Here is a 16,575-nt window from a genome sequence, read left to right as displayed (position 1 = left end):
CTCCAAAAGTTTTTTTTTTTTTTTTTTTAACAAGTTGCTTTACATCGCACCAACACAGATAGGTCTTATGGTGATGATGGGACAGGAAAGGGCTAGGAGTGGGCAGGAAGCAGCCGTAGCCTTAATTAAGGTAAAGCCCCAGCATTTGCCTCTTGTGAAAATGGGAAATCATGGAAAACCATCTTCAGGGCTGCCAACAGTGGATTTCGAACCCAACTCCAAACGTAAAAGCCATATAATGATCCCAAGCAATTACGGATGTATTGTACTTCACAAACTTTAGATTCAATTCCAGAATGGCATTCATACTACTTCTAGTTCAGCTAGTTACGTGGGCAAGTGTATAAATGCAGTTAGGTTTTGGGCTTCAGAATGGTTAATCCTTTTTCTGTAATAAAAATTACATGGGGAAATATTTCTATTTTCAATTTACAAGACAAAAATACTACTGCAAAGGTGGTTGTTATTGTTGTTAGTATTGTATTACTACAACCGTCAGAAAATTAAGCATTCAAGATGTAAATTCCAGATTACTTCAATAGAACTGTATTACCTGCTAATGCCATAGCTACAATGTTGAGGTTGGCTGATGATGCTTGCTTGTTTTGGCTAACTGAACCTCGGTTGAGGATTTCAATAGCTGTACGCAATTTCAAGTTGAAGACTGCTATAGCAGCAGCTCTAGCATGGGCACCTTCAGCTTCTAGACGCTCCAAAAATGAAGTCAGGCCCATTGAGTCTGCATCGAAGTTCCAGCCACATAACTGAAGTGCCTTATCACGATCTTCACTCCTAAATGGCAAATGAAACTTTAAATGATTACAAAACATACAGTAAAGTAATAAACCCATTGCAGTGTTCTCCCCAGAAATTTTTGTCAGCCAGATGGCAGGAATGAGTAGCCAGGTGGGGAATACTACTTAAAAAATTAATATGATAACATTTCAATTTATTCCCTTCAGGGTATAAACAATGATATCAGAAGGGTAAACATTAACTGCAAAACTGAACTATTTTAGTGTTACTCTTCGTTCATTATCATGTAACACTGGGGCATAACATTCGGTTGCTGTGGAGTGCCATATGGGTTTGTGACCTCATGTGGAATCAGATACTTGCATGCAATTTCACACTAATCCAGACACTGCTCGCGCACGATGCTATATGATAGTCAAGCTAAACCTTTAAACTTCGATGTAATTGATGCAATTATGCTGACACTAATGTCTAATGTAGATTTATCATGTAAATACAGTAAACTCCCACTAGTTCGACCATCTCCAGACTGGACCCTAGGCCGGACTAACCGACAATATGCTATAAATACCAATATTTAGCTTAAGTGAAATACAGTACATAAATAAAGAACCAATTATAAGGCAAGTAGTATTAATGTGTCTACCAAGTGTACTCACCTGAAATGAGTTGATGTTGTCTTCATGATGCCTCCATACACTATTGAAGTTTCACTCCCGATGAGCGATAAACACTCATGGTAGAAAATTAAATGCAGAAATATTTTTTTTTACTAAAACTCAGAATTTAATGTTAAAGGTACACTAACACTTCGTATAAACATCACAGACTGTTACAAACAAAAGGAACTCACATTACAGTGTAGTACTGTGTCATAAACTCTCTATCAATTGCTTTTTAGAAGCAAAATCACGCCACTTCTTTATAAACTTTACATCAACTGCTGTTGCTTCCGTCTGCTGCTCAATATAAGTCACTGTTGATTATAAAGTTGCACTTTCCTCAGCGTGACTTATTTTCCCTCTTCGTTTTCTCCTTCTACATTACTGACTTCTTCTATTTCTTTGTCCTGCCGAATAACAGCTTGCACAACTTCTTCATGAGGGAAGCATGACTCAAGGACAGGTGCCGGCCGGACTTTCCGGCAGTCGAACCAGAGGGAGTCTACTGTAAACAGTTTTACAATATTTAAGGGGAACACCCAATGACTCAAATATGTATTAATATTATGTAACTAGCACATATCTAGGTTATGTTAGCTGGGCAGTCTGATTTTATTGGTTTTATCCTGTTTAATCTTAACAAGGATGAACCTAAACTCCACTTAAAAAGAAGTCAAAATACTAGTACACCCACCAGGTCCTAGGGAGAACACTGCATTGTAACATCTAATTCAGCTATAGAAACAATAATTGCCAAGAACTTATGAGAATATTTCCTGAAAATGAAAACCTACAATCTGTTTTCCAGTCAATGACAGGGTCAGGGATGGAATGAATGAAGCCCCCATCTTGCAGCGAAGATAGGAATTGTGCCAGCTGCCGAAGCCTGTCGCACTCCTCTGGGGCAATGATTAATGACTGACAGATGAAATGAAATGATAGTGGAGAGTGTTGCTGGAATGAAAGATGACAGGGAAAACCGGAGTACCCGGAGAAAAACCTGTCCCGCCTCCGCTTTGTCCAGCACAAATCTCACATGGAGTGACCGGGATTTGAACTACGGAACCCAGCAGTGACAGGCCGACGTGTTGCCGTCTGAGCCACGGAGGCTTTATGAGAATATTCCCTATTGAATTAAATTTTAATGAAATGTCTTAAGGAAGTCATTTATTGACAATATCATCACAGGTTTATGGGCTTTCATGCTCTTTTATCAGATAAGCTACCTATTCCGATTGACCATGTCCAGTAAGGTTGCCAACTCTGCTGTATTATGCGGAAACTCCTGTGTTCCGCTAAATTTTAAAACCAAATCCCGTCTGCCATTTTGATTTCATCTGGAAGTGCATATCTCCCATATTTCAGTCAAAATTACATTTTTTAAAGTTAAATTGTTATTTAAATTTACCATGCTATGTCTTTATTGCTGAATGCACTTCTTGAAACCTATGAAGAATTGGAGAGGGGAGCACAGCAAATTGAACTGGTAGTGAATAACAATAAAACTAAGTCCCTAGTGAGTTCCAGATCTAGTCAACATGCAAATGCACTTAGGTGTGGAGAAAAGTGTTTTCAAGGGGTACAGGAATTTAGATATCTAGGCTCTCTGATTACTTCATAAAATGAAACAAAAAAGGAAGTAAGCACTAGACTGGCTGCAGGAAATCGATGCTATGCTGCCTTAATTCCAACATTAAGAAATAAACAAATATCCAGGAAAGCTAAGTTGATAATTTATAATACTGTCATTAGACCAGTGGTTACATATGGATCTGAGACCTGGGTATTACATAAAACAGAAGAAAATAGGTTAATGTCATGGAAAGAAAGGTACTGAGGAAGATTTTTGGGCCAGTTAAAACTGAGCTGGGATAGTGTATTAGATCAAATCAGGAGCTTAGAGACCTGTACCAAGAACAGGATATAGTGTCTTTGATGAAGACTGCTAGAGAGCATTGGCTAGGACATGTCCATCGAAAGGAGACCACAAGACAACCTAAGAAAGTGCATGAGGGGCATCCAGATGGAAGACAATGTAGAGGTAGACCAAGAAAGCGATGGATAGAAGAGGTGGAGGCTGACCTACATACCATGGGAGTCCGGTGATGGAGGACCAAGGCAATCGACAGAGAGCTTTGGAAGAAGACTGTTGCGGAGACCAAGGTTCTACAAGGACCGTAGCGTCAAGAAGTAAGTAATGTCTTTATTGCTAGCAAAGACTGGAGCTACTCCAGTGTCTTTTATACAATAGGAATCAATTTGTTGATAGCAATAGACCCTTTCTTTCGGTTTTAGTAACCACTAAACCAGAGAGAGCCAGTGGACTACATACCACGTTACTGTTGATTTTATTGGTTTTACGCTGTTTAAATCTTAACAATGATGAATCTAAACTCAACATAAAAAGAAGTTAAAATGTTTGTACACCTTCCAGAAAAATTTGAAAGAAAGTTACAAGAGGTTTAATCCCGTCAAAAGCAACAAATATTAAGCACATAGCTCACTCTTTAAGTGCAAGTATGGTGTATCGCATGGTGGTAAATCATACTGCACCTAGCACACTCATACTGAAGGGCACAAAAGAAGATTTAGACAGGTGAACAAATCCTCAAAAATCTTTGATTATTGTGAGTCTCTCAGTTCCAGTTCAAATAGTGAATTCAGCAAAACTGCTGCAGCGGACACAACATACGTTACAGTAGCATGGACTGTGGCAATAAATTCACCAAGAACATATTTGCGGATCTGGATGTGGCGGAAACCTGCACCTTGGTAGATGAAGGTACAGTCAATTGTTAAAAATTAACTTGCTCCAAGAAGCGCGTATATTTTTTATATAATCAATTATCCCAAAAATAAAGTTTCTCTTTGTGTTTAAAGATGCATAATTTTGTTTAATTTTTTTTGGTAATAAGGTATTTTGACCTTTCCTTGATATCCAGAACAAGCCATCAGATTTTGCTGAACAGGCCAATGAGATAGCCATTGATATTCAAAATATGATCATAAGTGGTCTTGGCATCATATTTTAAATGTAAATAACATTTCTGCATATTGTGCAGATAATGCAAGAGCAAATTATGGTGCAGAGAAATCTGTGATTGAGTTTCTAGGTGATAATAATGACAAAATATTTAAAGCAAATCCACAATGCTACTGAAAGTGCCTGTGATATTGTAGATGTGGATATAGAAATGACAGTTGTTAAAAAACGTTTCAGTGTCTGCAAAGAGGGAGGGATTAAATCCATCCCTAGATTCTGTTTGCTCCGGATGGTGTAAAACTTTAAGGCTGCCTATGAGGTGCGTTACACTTACTCCAGCTGTCGATAGATTAATGAAGAACTGGCAATTTATAACAAGTTATTTTAAAAGCACAGCTGAAGCACTAAAGGTCTTGACGAAGCATTTTAGTTATAAGAACCCTCATACAGTAGTTATACTGGATGCATTTCTTACTTTCTTCATTTACATTGGTAATATTCTTGTAGAATTATCCAAATATCTGAAAATTTATATTTATTAATCATGGAATCATTCAGTGCAATTAAAGAACTGATAACAAAAATTAGGCACAGAAAAGAGGATAGGCTTTTTGGAAGTAACACAAACAAAGCCATAAACAAATTAGACCTGTCCATCATTAAAAAAAAAAGTTTACATTCATGAAACTCTTCAGAACAATTTAACATTTCATTCACTCCTACCATTATGCTTAAAGAAAGAGATCACTTTTTTAGATTTGCAGAACACTGCTATGATAATCTTTGATGAATTTAGTTGCTCGAAAGATGTAATAAATTTAACCCAGGAGCGGTTGTGCTCATAGTGCAACTAAATGTAGTTGTGTGGGGTCACAGTGACCATTTCTTTTGTATTTTAATCCTGTTTGTTTATTTTTGGAATTTCTGCTCAGAAAACAAAATGTCTTTCATTATGTACATATTTCAACAGAATGATTAATTATTACACATTTGCTTAATGTAATTACGCAATAGCTATCCACAAGACATACTTCCTTCGTAAGACTTAAATGGTATGTGCGAGTTGATAAATATGTCAAAAACTTTTATAGTAACATATATAAAACTTTAATTACAAAAGGCAAAATAAGAGTGAGAATTCAATGCTATTTACAATATAACCTAATACAAAATACTCTAGTTATGTTTTGACCTGAAAAACAAAAACAAAATAGAATAAAATGAAATTACAGTAACTGACTTGCACTTTAAGCACTTGCAAGATATTCCTCGCATTTGGGCTTCCCATTATTCCCACAGTGGAACGGTGTAGTAGGTTTGTTTCCTGAATTTAGTGGACTTTCTCACAGCATTTTGAGTTTTCTTGGAACTTCCGCAGCAGGTGATACTTCTTGGACCAATGGACGGTGTTCTTGTCCCAAAATTGATATTTCAGCTTTCAGCTTTCTCGGAAGTCCTGGGTTTTCTAGTCGAGAACTTATACATCTCGTAACAAGTTCCTTTCCAAGTGTTTTCAAGAACTCAACAATGGCTTCTGATGCTCCTTGTCGTTGCTGGCTAATACAATTAAAGCATTGATCACTACAATGTCTAAATGTGAAAGAAGACAATGAGAAGTCATTTGTTTGATTTTCCTGCTACTGTGTAGTTGTCTGACATTCTCATCCACAATGTCAACTCCGCCTTTAGTTCTGTTGTAGAATGTAATAATTTCAGGCTTCTTGTTACCACCGTCTCCAGATCAATGCTTTTACTATGATGCATTTTAGAAATCAGGACAACTGCTATACTTTCCCTTTATTTAGAACCTAGGAGACAAGAGTTGTACATTTTCTCTCGAAGCCAAATACAGATGATTTTACTTCCTTTCCTTTGCTAGTTTTGAAGCCTTTTTAATCATTGTCCCCAGTGTAGTAAGATTGTGTTGTTGTAAGAGTTGTGCAGTCAATGGGACACTTGAAATCCATTTATCATGTGTTGCACTATGCCCACTGCCAGATAGAGGAAGAATTTGCATTTTCAGAACTTCAGATGGAGTTTTTAGTACCTTGAATGGACCAGAAGGTTGTTTTCCCACAAAAATTCCTATGTTCAGAATATCAAAAGTTTTAGAATCTATCAATGAAAATACTTTGATGCTGTATTTGGTGGGCCTACCACTCATATACTGTCTAAATGGACAATATCCTTGAAATGCCCATAACATTTCATCAATTGTACAATATTCATGTACACTATGATATTTCTGACAGTTTTTTACCAAATTCTCCAAAATTTCTCACATTGGAGCCAATTTGTCAATGACAATTCTGATACCATGATCCCTCTTGTTATTGAAACGTATGGCTCGATGCAAAAATCAAAATCTGTTTTGCGGCAAAGTAGCATGAGTAATGGGCACACTTATTCCATCATTGCTCCAGAACTCACGTGTGTGCAAGTGAGACACTTTTACAACAATGTAGTAGTAGAATAAGCCTATCCATGCTCTAATCTCTACTAGATTGGTGTGTTTTGCATGTCTTTTATGTCCATAACTTTCTTTCATCAGATCAATATGAATATTAGAGTAATTAACTATTGTGTTCAGAACATCATCTGTTAAGAACAGTTTCCATGCTGTCAATGGCGTGTCCGCCTGTCTTGCTTCACCTTTACAGCCTGGCAGATGTGTGACAATGTTGTGCTGCCATGTGCAAACAGACATTGTTGCTTTGGTACATTTCCACTTTGTACCATCGTTACTTTTGTATTGTCCCCTGTACAGTAATTGGAATGCCACTATCTGATGAATGTTCACTATTAACGTCATTTTCTATCATCACTATTACCATTTTGTTCAGAGTCAGTCTTATGGTCGTGGTCATCATTCCCCTCGGTCAATATCCCCACCTAGGCCCTATAACACTAGTGAAGTTATCATCTGCATCACCATACAATTCCTCATTAAGTAAGCAAAGAATCAACTCTTCACTTTTTGGTCATTATTAAATATATGCCACAAGGTAAATACTGAAAACCTAAACACAAAGAAAATTCAAATCAGTGTTAAAATATCAACTGATGGATTTTTCTTGATTTTCCAGTTTAAATTCAAGAAAATAACTAAACGAACATACACAAAACTGAAATAAAATTGTGAACACTAACAAGAATAGAAATCACTCATAATATAATGGCTGCATGCAATTAGAAATCAGGATTGAAAGCAATAAATATTTTTATTCTGTCATTTGAAAACTCCCAATAGAAGTAAAACAACAATTATTTCAATTTTGCTTTCATTTACATTTTTAACCTGACATTCAGTGAAAACATTACTCTTCAAGATAATGTGTGAATTTACGTCAGTTGAAGCAGTCCCTGAAAGTTCAACAAAGAACAAATTTGAAAAATGCTCTCCTTTATTCTGTTTTGTCTGCAACAGTCAAATTGTAATTGCTGAAAAATCTTTCTGCATCCACGCTATCAGCAGATTACCAGATGAACTTAACAGCTCCTTGAGCAAGGAGTGGACATTTTAATTGCATTGCAAATAAAATCTTCAGGCAGTCAACCTCTGAAATCTCCCTAATACAGCTGGTTAAATAAAAAAGTAAAATTAAGTTATTTAAAATATTAATTTAAAAAAAAGATGACACTGAAGTGCAAGCCAGTTACTGTAATTTCATTTTATTCCATTTTGTTTTTGTTTTTCAGGTCAAAACATAACTAGAGTATTTTGTATTAGGTTATATTGTAAATAGCACTGAATTCTCACTCTTATTTTGCCTTTTGTAATTAGTGTTTTACATACGTTACAATAAAAGTTTTTGATATATTTACCATCTCGCACATACTACTTAAGTCATACAAAGGAAGTATGGCTTGTGGATAGCTATTGCGTAATTACATTAAGCAAATGTGTAATAATTAATCATTCTGTTGAAATATGTACATAATTAAAGACATTTTGTTTTCTGAGCAGAAATTCCAAAAATAAACAAACAGGATTAAAATACAAAAGAAATGGTCACTGTGACCCCACACAACTACATTTAGTTGCACTATGAGCACAAGCGCTCCTGGGTTGAATTTATTACATCTTTCGAGCAACTAAATTCATCAAAGATTATCACAGCAGTGTTCTGCAAATCTAAAAAAGTGATCTCTTTCTTTAAGCATAATGGTAGGAGTGAATGAAATGTTAAATTGTTCTGAAATATAAAAGTGATCATCAGGATAGAAATGAAGAGTTTTGTGAATGTACACATTTTTTTTTTTTTTTTAATGACGGACAGGTCTAATATGTTCATGGCTTTGTTTGTGTTACTTCCAAAAAGCCTATCCTCTTTTCTGTGCCTAATTTTTGTTATCAGTTCTTTAACTGCACTGAATGATTCCATGATTAATAAACATAAATTTCCAGATATTTCTACAAGAATAATACCAATGTACAGTGACTGAGCAAATGTCATGGGATAGCAGAGCACTGATGGGCAGGTGTGTTGTCTGCGCACTACACGCCCCCTGTGCCAGCGGCAGTTGTATAGGAGACCTTATGAGCAGTGGCTGTGCATGTGACAGGTGTAACATGGAACGTCGTCGTGAGCTGACACCGTTCGAACGGGGTATGGTGGTCGGTGCCCGGCGGATGGGAAATGCAATTTCGGAAGTGGTGCGGGAATTTGGCTTCACACGATCAACCGCGTCCAGGGTGTATCGTGAATGGTTGAATGCGGGTGTCACCGTACACAACAGACGAACAACCGGCCCGTCCAGCCACCCTCGATGACCGTGACCGGCGACATCTGAGACAGAATGTCAATAGTGACAGACGGACAACCATGCAACAAATCACGGCTCAATTCAACACAGGCCGTGCTAGACATGTCTTCCAGTGGACAATCCGTAGGAACATGGGTTCTATGGAGCATGGGAGCCGGCACCGCACACGGGTGCCACTGTTAACCCCACGTCATTGGGCACAAAGACGCGCATTTGTCGCCAGTCACCAGGGATGGATACTGGAACAACGGCGTACCATGATATGGTCGGATGAATCACGATTTCAACTGCTCCATGCCGATGGGAGGCACCAAGTATGGTGCAGACCAAATGAAGCGATGGATCGCGCTTGCCTCGGAGGTGTGGTTCAGGGCGCTGGTGTCTCTGTTATGGTCTGGGGCGCATTTTCCTGGTATGGAATGGCCCCCTAGTTGTTCTGGAAGAGACTTTGAATGGTACGCGGTATGTTGAGCTGCTCGGAGACCATTTCCACCCATATTTGGCCTTCCAGCGCCCAGACGGTTCTGCGGTATTTCAAGACGATAACGCGCCGCCACATCGCTCCCACGTCGCCCGGGAATGGTTCCAGGGAACATGCAGCATAGGTCCAACGACTGCCATGTAAACCCAGGAGTCCCGATATGAACTCTATCGAGCATATCTGGGATATCCTGGAACGCAGGCTCCGTGCCATTGATCCTGCACCCACGAACAGACCAGTATTGGCAGCCGCTCTGCAAATGATTTGGTGTCAGCTGCGTCCAGAGGACTACCAGGGACTTGTCAACTCACTTCCACGGCATCTCACTGCAGTTCGCAGGGCCAGAGGAGGCCCCACACGCTATTAGGTGACTATCCCATGACATTTGCTAAGTCAGTGTAAATGAAGAAAGTAAGAAATGCATCCAGTATAACTACTTTATGAGGGTTCTTATAACTAAAATGCTTCGTCAAGACCTTTAGTGCTTCAGCTGTGCTTTTAAAGTAACTTGTTATAAGTTTCCAGTTCTTCATTAATCTATCAACAGCTGGAGTAAGTGTAACCCACCTCGTAGGCAGCCTTGAAGTTTTACACCATTTGGAGTAAACAGAATCTAGGGATGGATTTAATCCCTCCCTCTTTGCAGACAATGAAAAGTTTTTAACAACTGTCATTTCTATATCCACATCTACAATATCACAAGCACTTTCAGTAGCATTGTGGATTTGCTTTAAATATTTTGTCATTATTATCACATAGAAACTCAATCACAGATTTCCCTGCACCATAATTTGCTCTTGCATTATCTGCGCAATATGCAGAAATGTTATTTACATTTAAAATATGATGTCAAGACCACTTATGATCATATTTTGAATACCAACGGCTATCTCATTGGCCTGTTCAGCAAAATCTGATGGCTTGTTCTGGATATCAAGGAAAGGTCAAAATACCTTATTACCAAGAGGATCATCTTAAAAAAAAAAAAAAATATGCATCTGTAAAAACAAAGAGAAACTTCATTTTCTGGATAACTGATTACATAAAAAAAATATGCATGCTTCTTGGGGCAAGTTCAATTTTAACAATTGACTGTACCTTTGTTCTACCAAGGTGCAGGTTTTCGCCACATCCAGATCCGCAAATATGTTCTTGGTGAATTTATTGCCACAGTCCATGCTACTGTAACGTATGTTATGTCCGCTGCAACAGTTTTGCTGAATTCACTATTTGAACTGGAACTGAGTGACTCACAATAATCAAAGATTTTTGAGGATTTGTTCACCTGTCTAAATCTTCTTTTGTGTCCTTTAGTATAAGTGTGCTAGGTGCAGTATGATTTACCACCATGCGATTCTTTTGCTATTTGCTTTACGTCGCACCGACACAGATAGGTCTTATGACAATGATGGGAGAGGAAAGGCTTAGGAATGGGATGGAAGCAGCCGTGGCCTTAATTAAGGTACAGCTCCAGCATTTGCCTGGTGTGAAAATGGGAAACCATGGAAAACCATCTTCAGGGCTGCCTACAGTGAGGTTCAAACTCACTATCTCCCGGATGCAAGCTTACAGCTGCGCGTCTCTAGCCGCACGGCCAACTCGCCCGGTCACAAAAATCAAAGACACTTCGTGACATTTGTAGAGCATTTGTATAGACAGCTTGGTTTACCACGTATACTCTTGCAGCAAATTATTGACAATTCCACTATGATCATGACTTAAAATCCACTCTCTCACCCAACATTTCATTTTCGCCCATTCACGCCCTTCTCTTCTGTTATACCAATATAAATAGTCCGTTATTGGACATTATAAATTTTCCAGCTAACTCATTCCTGGTTGCCAGCGTTTCGCCCCCGTGTGCTAGGCTGGGCTCATCAGTTGGTACCTAGCACACCTACCAAGACGCTGGATAGTGCATACCGTGGAGGCCACTGCGTAGGCTAATTGTAGCCACCGGCAGTGCCAATGCACTATGAGAGACATTGTCTCATTATCAAAAACTGATGCCTGCTTGGCCATCAGATGATGTAGATGCTGATTCCCATAGGGAATCAGAAATAATTGTTCCGAATGAGTAATTTACTCAGCGTCTTGGTAGGTGTGCTAGGTACCAACTGATGAGCCCAGCCTAGCACACGGGGGCGAAACGCTGGCAACCAGGAATGAGTTAGCTGGAAAATTTATAATGTCCAATAACGGACCATTTATATTGGTATTATAAATTTACTCATTCGGAACAATTATTTCTGATTTCCTATGGGAATCAGCATCTACATCATCTGATGGCCAAGCAGGCATCAATTTTTGATAATGAGACAATGTCTCTCATAGTGCATTGGCACTGCCGGTGGCTACAATTAGCCTACGCAGTGGCCTCCACGGTATGCACTATCCAGCGTCTTGGTAGGTGTGCTAGGTACCAACTGATGAGCCCAGCCTAGCACACGGGGGCGAAACGCTGGCAACCAGGAATGAGTTAGCTGGAAAATTTATAATGTCCAATAACGGACCATTTATATTGGTATTATAAATTTACTCATTCGGAACAATTATTTCTGGGAATCAACATCTACATTTCTCTTCTGTCCATAGCAAAATAAGTGATTTAAAAATATTTAATGGTTGCAGCAGAGATGATGTGATATTTACTCATTATGATCAGGAAATTGCAGATAGCACTCCTTTACCAGAAAACATGCTCCCCAAATCACACTCACCAGCTGACCAGAATAGTTAATATATAAATATAAAATATTTTAAAACTGCGAAGTCTTCCATTTCAAGCTTGGCTGGTTTTAACCACAATGGTTTTAAACTATTAGCCCGGTGAAATCACTCAATAATCTATACATACTAACCTAATGAGAAATAAACCATACCCTAGGAAATCCTCTTGCAAATGGGAACTCCCATTCCAAGAGAAACTGCTTCCAAATAGTGATCCCTTCCCGAATGTGAATTCAAATTCAAAGAGTAATCGCCTTCCAAATGCTGGTGCCGGCTGTCAAGTAAGGAGCTGATTCCTGCAGCAGTTTATGAAGATTAGTGGCAGACTGTAGACATGTTGGGCTTTGGCTTTTGAGTATTTTAAACTCAAAAATTCAATATGACTGGTAGGAAATGTGATATGGTTTGGCTTTGATCTGATGAAGTTAAAAAGGGCCAAGTGATCAGAAAGACCTTTTTATTATGATTTGCTTTACGTCGTACCTACACAGATAGGTCTTATGGCAACGATGGGACGAGAAAGAGCTAGGAGTGGGAAAGATGAGACAGTGGCCTTAATTAAGGTATAGCCCCCAGCATTTACCTGGTGTGAAAATGGGAAACCATTATCTCCCAATGCAAGCTAATAGGTACGTGACCCAAGCCATGAATGAAAAATCATTTAGCAAAATGCACACATGGAAGTTGTTTAAAGGTACTTGTCCATGATGCAACTTGAAGTGAATGCAACTTATGTATCAAGCAACAAAGGAGGTGCATGTTGTTAACACACAACTTTATGTTTTTTTCCTGTGCCACTCAATGGGAAATGTTACATGGAGTGTTTTCACTACATGAGTTTTATGGCTCAATTTTATGCACATGCAACTATTCTGGTCAGCTGGTGAGTGTGATTTGGGGAGCATGTTTTCTGGTAAAGGAGTATCTGCAACTTGCTGATCATAATGAGTAAATATCACAACATCTCTGCTGCAACCATTAACTATTTCTTTATCACTTATTTTGCTATGGTCGGAAGAGAAAGGCGTGAACGTGCAGAAATGAAATGTTGGGTGAGAGAGTGGATTTTAAGCCATGGTCATAGCGGAGTTGTCAATAATTTGCTGCAAGAGTGTACGTGGTAAACCAAGCTGTCTATATAAATGTTCTACAAATGTCACGAAGTGTCTTTGATTTTTGTTACTGGGCGAGTTGGCCGTGCGGCTAGAGACACGCAGCTGTGAGCTTGCATCCGAGAGATAGTGAGTTCGAACCCCACTGTCGGCAGCCATGGTTTTCCGTGGTTTCCCATTTTCACACCAGGCAAATGCTGGAGCTGTACCTTAATTAAGGCCACAGCTGCTTCCATCCCATTCCTAAGCCTTTCGTCTCCCATCATCGCCATAAGACCTATGTGTGTTGGTACGACGTAAAGCAAATAGCAAAAGAAAATTATTTTTGTTCTATAATTAACATCACTTCAGCATGTACTGCATGTACTCAAAAAATGTTCTAGTAAGCTAGAAATTTATTATAAGTTTTATTTTTATTTGTTTTATGCTGCACCAACACAGATGGATCTTATGATGATGATGATGATGATGATGATGATGATGATGATGATGATGATGGGATAAGGTAGGGTGAGGACTGGGAAGGAAACAACCATGGCCTTAAATAAGGACACCTGGTGTGAAAATAGAAAACCACAGAAAAAAAATCTTCAGGGCTGCTGACAGTGGGGCTCAAACCCACAACCTCCCAAATGCAAGCAGACAGCTATGTGACCCAAACTACGAAGCTAACTCTTTCAGTACATTTCAAATACAATGAGGTCATGAAAGATAAATCTTCAATTTCATTTTGTTTAGTATTTATATTAGCTGCTAATTCCTGATTTTTTTAAAACTGTATTTTAATTCAAGAGCTGGGACCTCAAACTGTGAACCAGTTGTTTAAATTCACCCAGTGATATGTTGAGCTCAGCTTCAATTTTTTTTTTTTTTTAAGCATTATTCCTCCTTTGATCCTATAGTCTACTGTTTCAACTTTCCCCAAACATTATTTTGAATCAATTAATTCAATCAACTTTCTCATAATCTTCATTGTCTGTTTCATGTTCCGAACCTTTGAAGCCTATAAGATAATGGAACTCGTTAAGTAAATTCTTTTATCATACTGCACTTTACTAATATATGTTTTATTTTATAAATAGAAATAAACATATCTAAATTAATTCTGTATACCACATAGAGTTCATAATCTCTTAAACACCTATACCACCTAGCTGAGTGGCCTTCTGATCCCAACTTGGCAGGTTCGATACTGGCTCAGTCCCGTGGTATACATCAGCCTCGTGTCGGTAGATTTACTGGCACGTAAAAGAACTCTTGCGGGACTAAATTCCAGCACCTCGGCATCTCCAAAAACCGTAAAAGTAGTTAGTGGGACGTAAAGCAAATAACATTATTTTTAAACACCTATACCAAGGCAGACATGAGGAAGTTGTACAACAAAAATTATCTAAATTGTTCAAGCCACTTTTCAGATGACACAACTCTATCTTTTCTGCGAGATTTGAGAGGCATGTGCAATTTATTGAGTTGCACGACTGTTTCTAAAGCGATACTAAACTTTTCTTGTACAAGTCGAAGTTCCAAACCATTTAAATTGCATCGTGGACGAGTACCTTAAAAAATATACACAAATAGTTCAAAGAATCCAAATGCTAAAAATTTTAAAAAATGCTGATGTAATTTCTGGTAATGCATTCAATAAATTAAAATTAATATTCAATAACAGTGTTATCTCTCATTTAATTCATAAACTAAAAAAAATTGAATGCATTAAAGACCTATATTTTTAAACAGATTACTGCTATTGTGTAGTATCGATGCCTACCAGGGCCATCTTTGCCTAGGGAATTTCTAGCGAGTTGGTGACTTTAGCTGACAGACTCACTTATGGGGCAGTGGTGAGAATTAGTCGGTTTTGGGTCGGTCTTGGAAGTGAGTTAATTTTAAGAGTGGGGGATATAATAGGAAGTGCGCACTATGTGCATTAACACATTGCATATGACTTCTGGTTCATTTGTAAGAACAAATAATAAATATGTCACTGCCAATCCTTCCAGAAAATGTGGTATTAACAAGAACTTGATTTTTTTCCAGATACCATTTCAACAACAATTTTGACAGGTACATTTAACCCTAGTACCTCTACTTATGCTTTTGCCAATCCCACTACTGGTATTTTATCATCTTTTTCTAATGACAGAAATGAAAATAAATCAGAATACTTTCAAGGTAAGAAGAAATAAGATGCAACATCATTGGATTCACATGTGGTTAGACCAACATCAATGCAGAAGTCTTTGGAGGAGCAAGTAGCTTGTTTTATATTTGCAACAAATAGTGCTTTTTGTAGTGCTGAATATCCTCAATCTGTGCAATTTACGCAGCAACTCTGCCCAGGTTACACCCCCACAAATGAAAAGGAAATTAATGGGTCTTCATAAAAACTATTTACAAAGAGGAAAAGAAAACTTGTTTCCTTTTTCTGAAAAACTGAAGTGTGCATCTTGGGTTTGATGGTTGGTCAAATGTTCACAATGGAGCTCTAACATGGCTGATAGCTATGACCTAAACAGGTGATGTTTATTTAGTGGACAATACTGATATACCTTGTCAAGCCCAAACTGCCAACCGAGCGAGTTGGCTATGCAGTGTGGGTCACGTATTTGTGAGCTTTCATTTGGGAGAGAGTGGGTTTGAACCTCACTGTTAGCAGCTCTGAAAATGGTTTTCTTTGTTCTCCCATTTTCATGCCAGACAAATGCTGGTCATGGTTGCTTACTTCCCAGTCCTAGCCTTCCCTATCTCATCATCGCTGTAAGACTTGCCTGTGTCTGTGCAATGTAAATCCAATAGAATTAAACATATCACGCTGCCAATTATCTGGCAGAAGTGGTTGTTAACTCATTCAATGTCAAACGTTGTTTAATGTCGTGCCTCATCTGCCAAACCAGTACATATATGTTTTGGTGCAGTGTCTACTTCACCGATCTCGCATATGAACAGGGTACAGCGTCATTCCTTGAATTTCCGTGAAATGCTCAAAGAAGGTCTGGACGGCAGATATACGGCTCCATTTCCCATGTTTCGAAAGAGATCTAATGTAATTTCAGCTTCGTTGGAGCTAACGTGTAGCCATCATGG

General features: G+C 38.4%; 1 protein-coding gene across 3 annotated transcripts in view; it reads right to left on the bottom strand.

Annotated features, from left to right (window-relative positions):
* The window catches only part of mio (GATOR complex protein mio), a 293,052-nt gene that overhangs the window by 114,853 nt on the left and 161,624 nt on the right, over nt 1–16,575 (bottom strand). For all 3 annotated transcript variants that reach the window (XM_067141591.2, XM_067141592.2, XM_067141593.2), the window contains exon 9: nt 554–792. In XM_067141591.2, the coding sequence (XP_066997692.2) occupies nt 554–792 (239 nt within the window). The remainder of the gene's footprint in view (nt 1–553; nt 793–16,575) is intronic.

This window comes from Anabrus simplex, chromosome 2 (genome assembly GCF_040414725.1).
Source record: "Anabrus simplex isolate iqAnaSimp1 chromosome 2, ASM4041472v1, whole genome shotgun sequence".
NCBI lineage: Eukaryota > Metazoa > Arthropoda > Insecta > Orthoptera > Tettigoniidae > Anabrus > Anabrus simplex.
The sequence above is the reverse complement of the archived record's forward strand: the minus strand, read 5'-3'. Positions and strand labels throughout refer to the sequence as shown.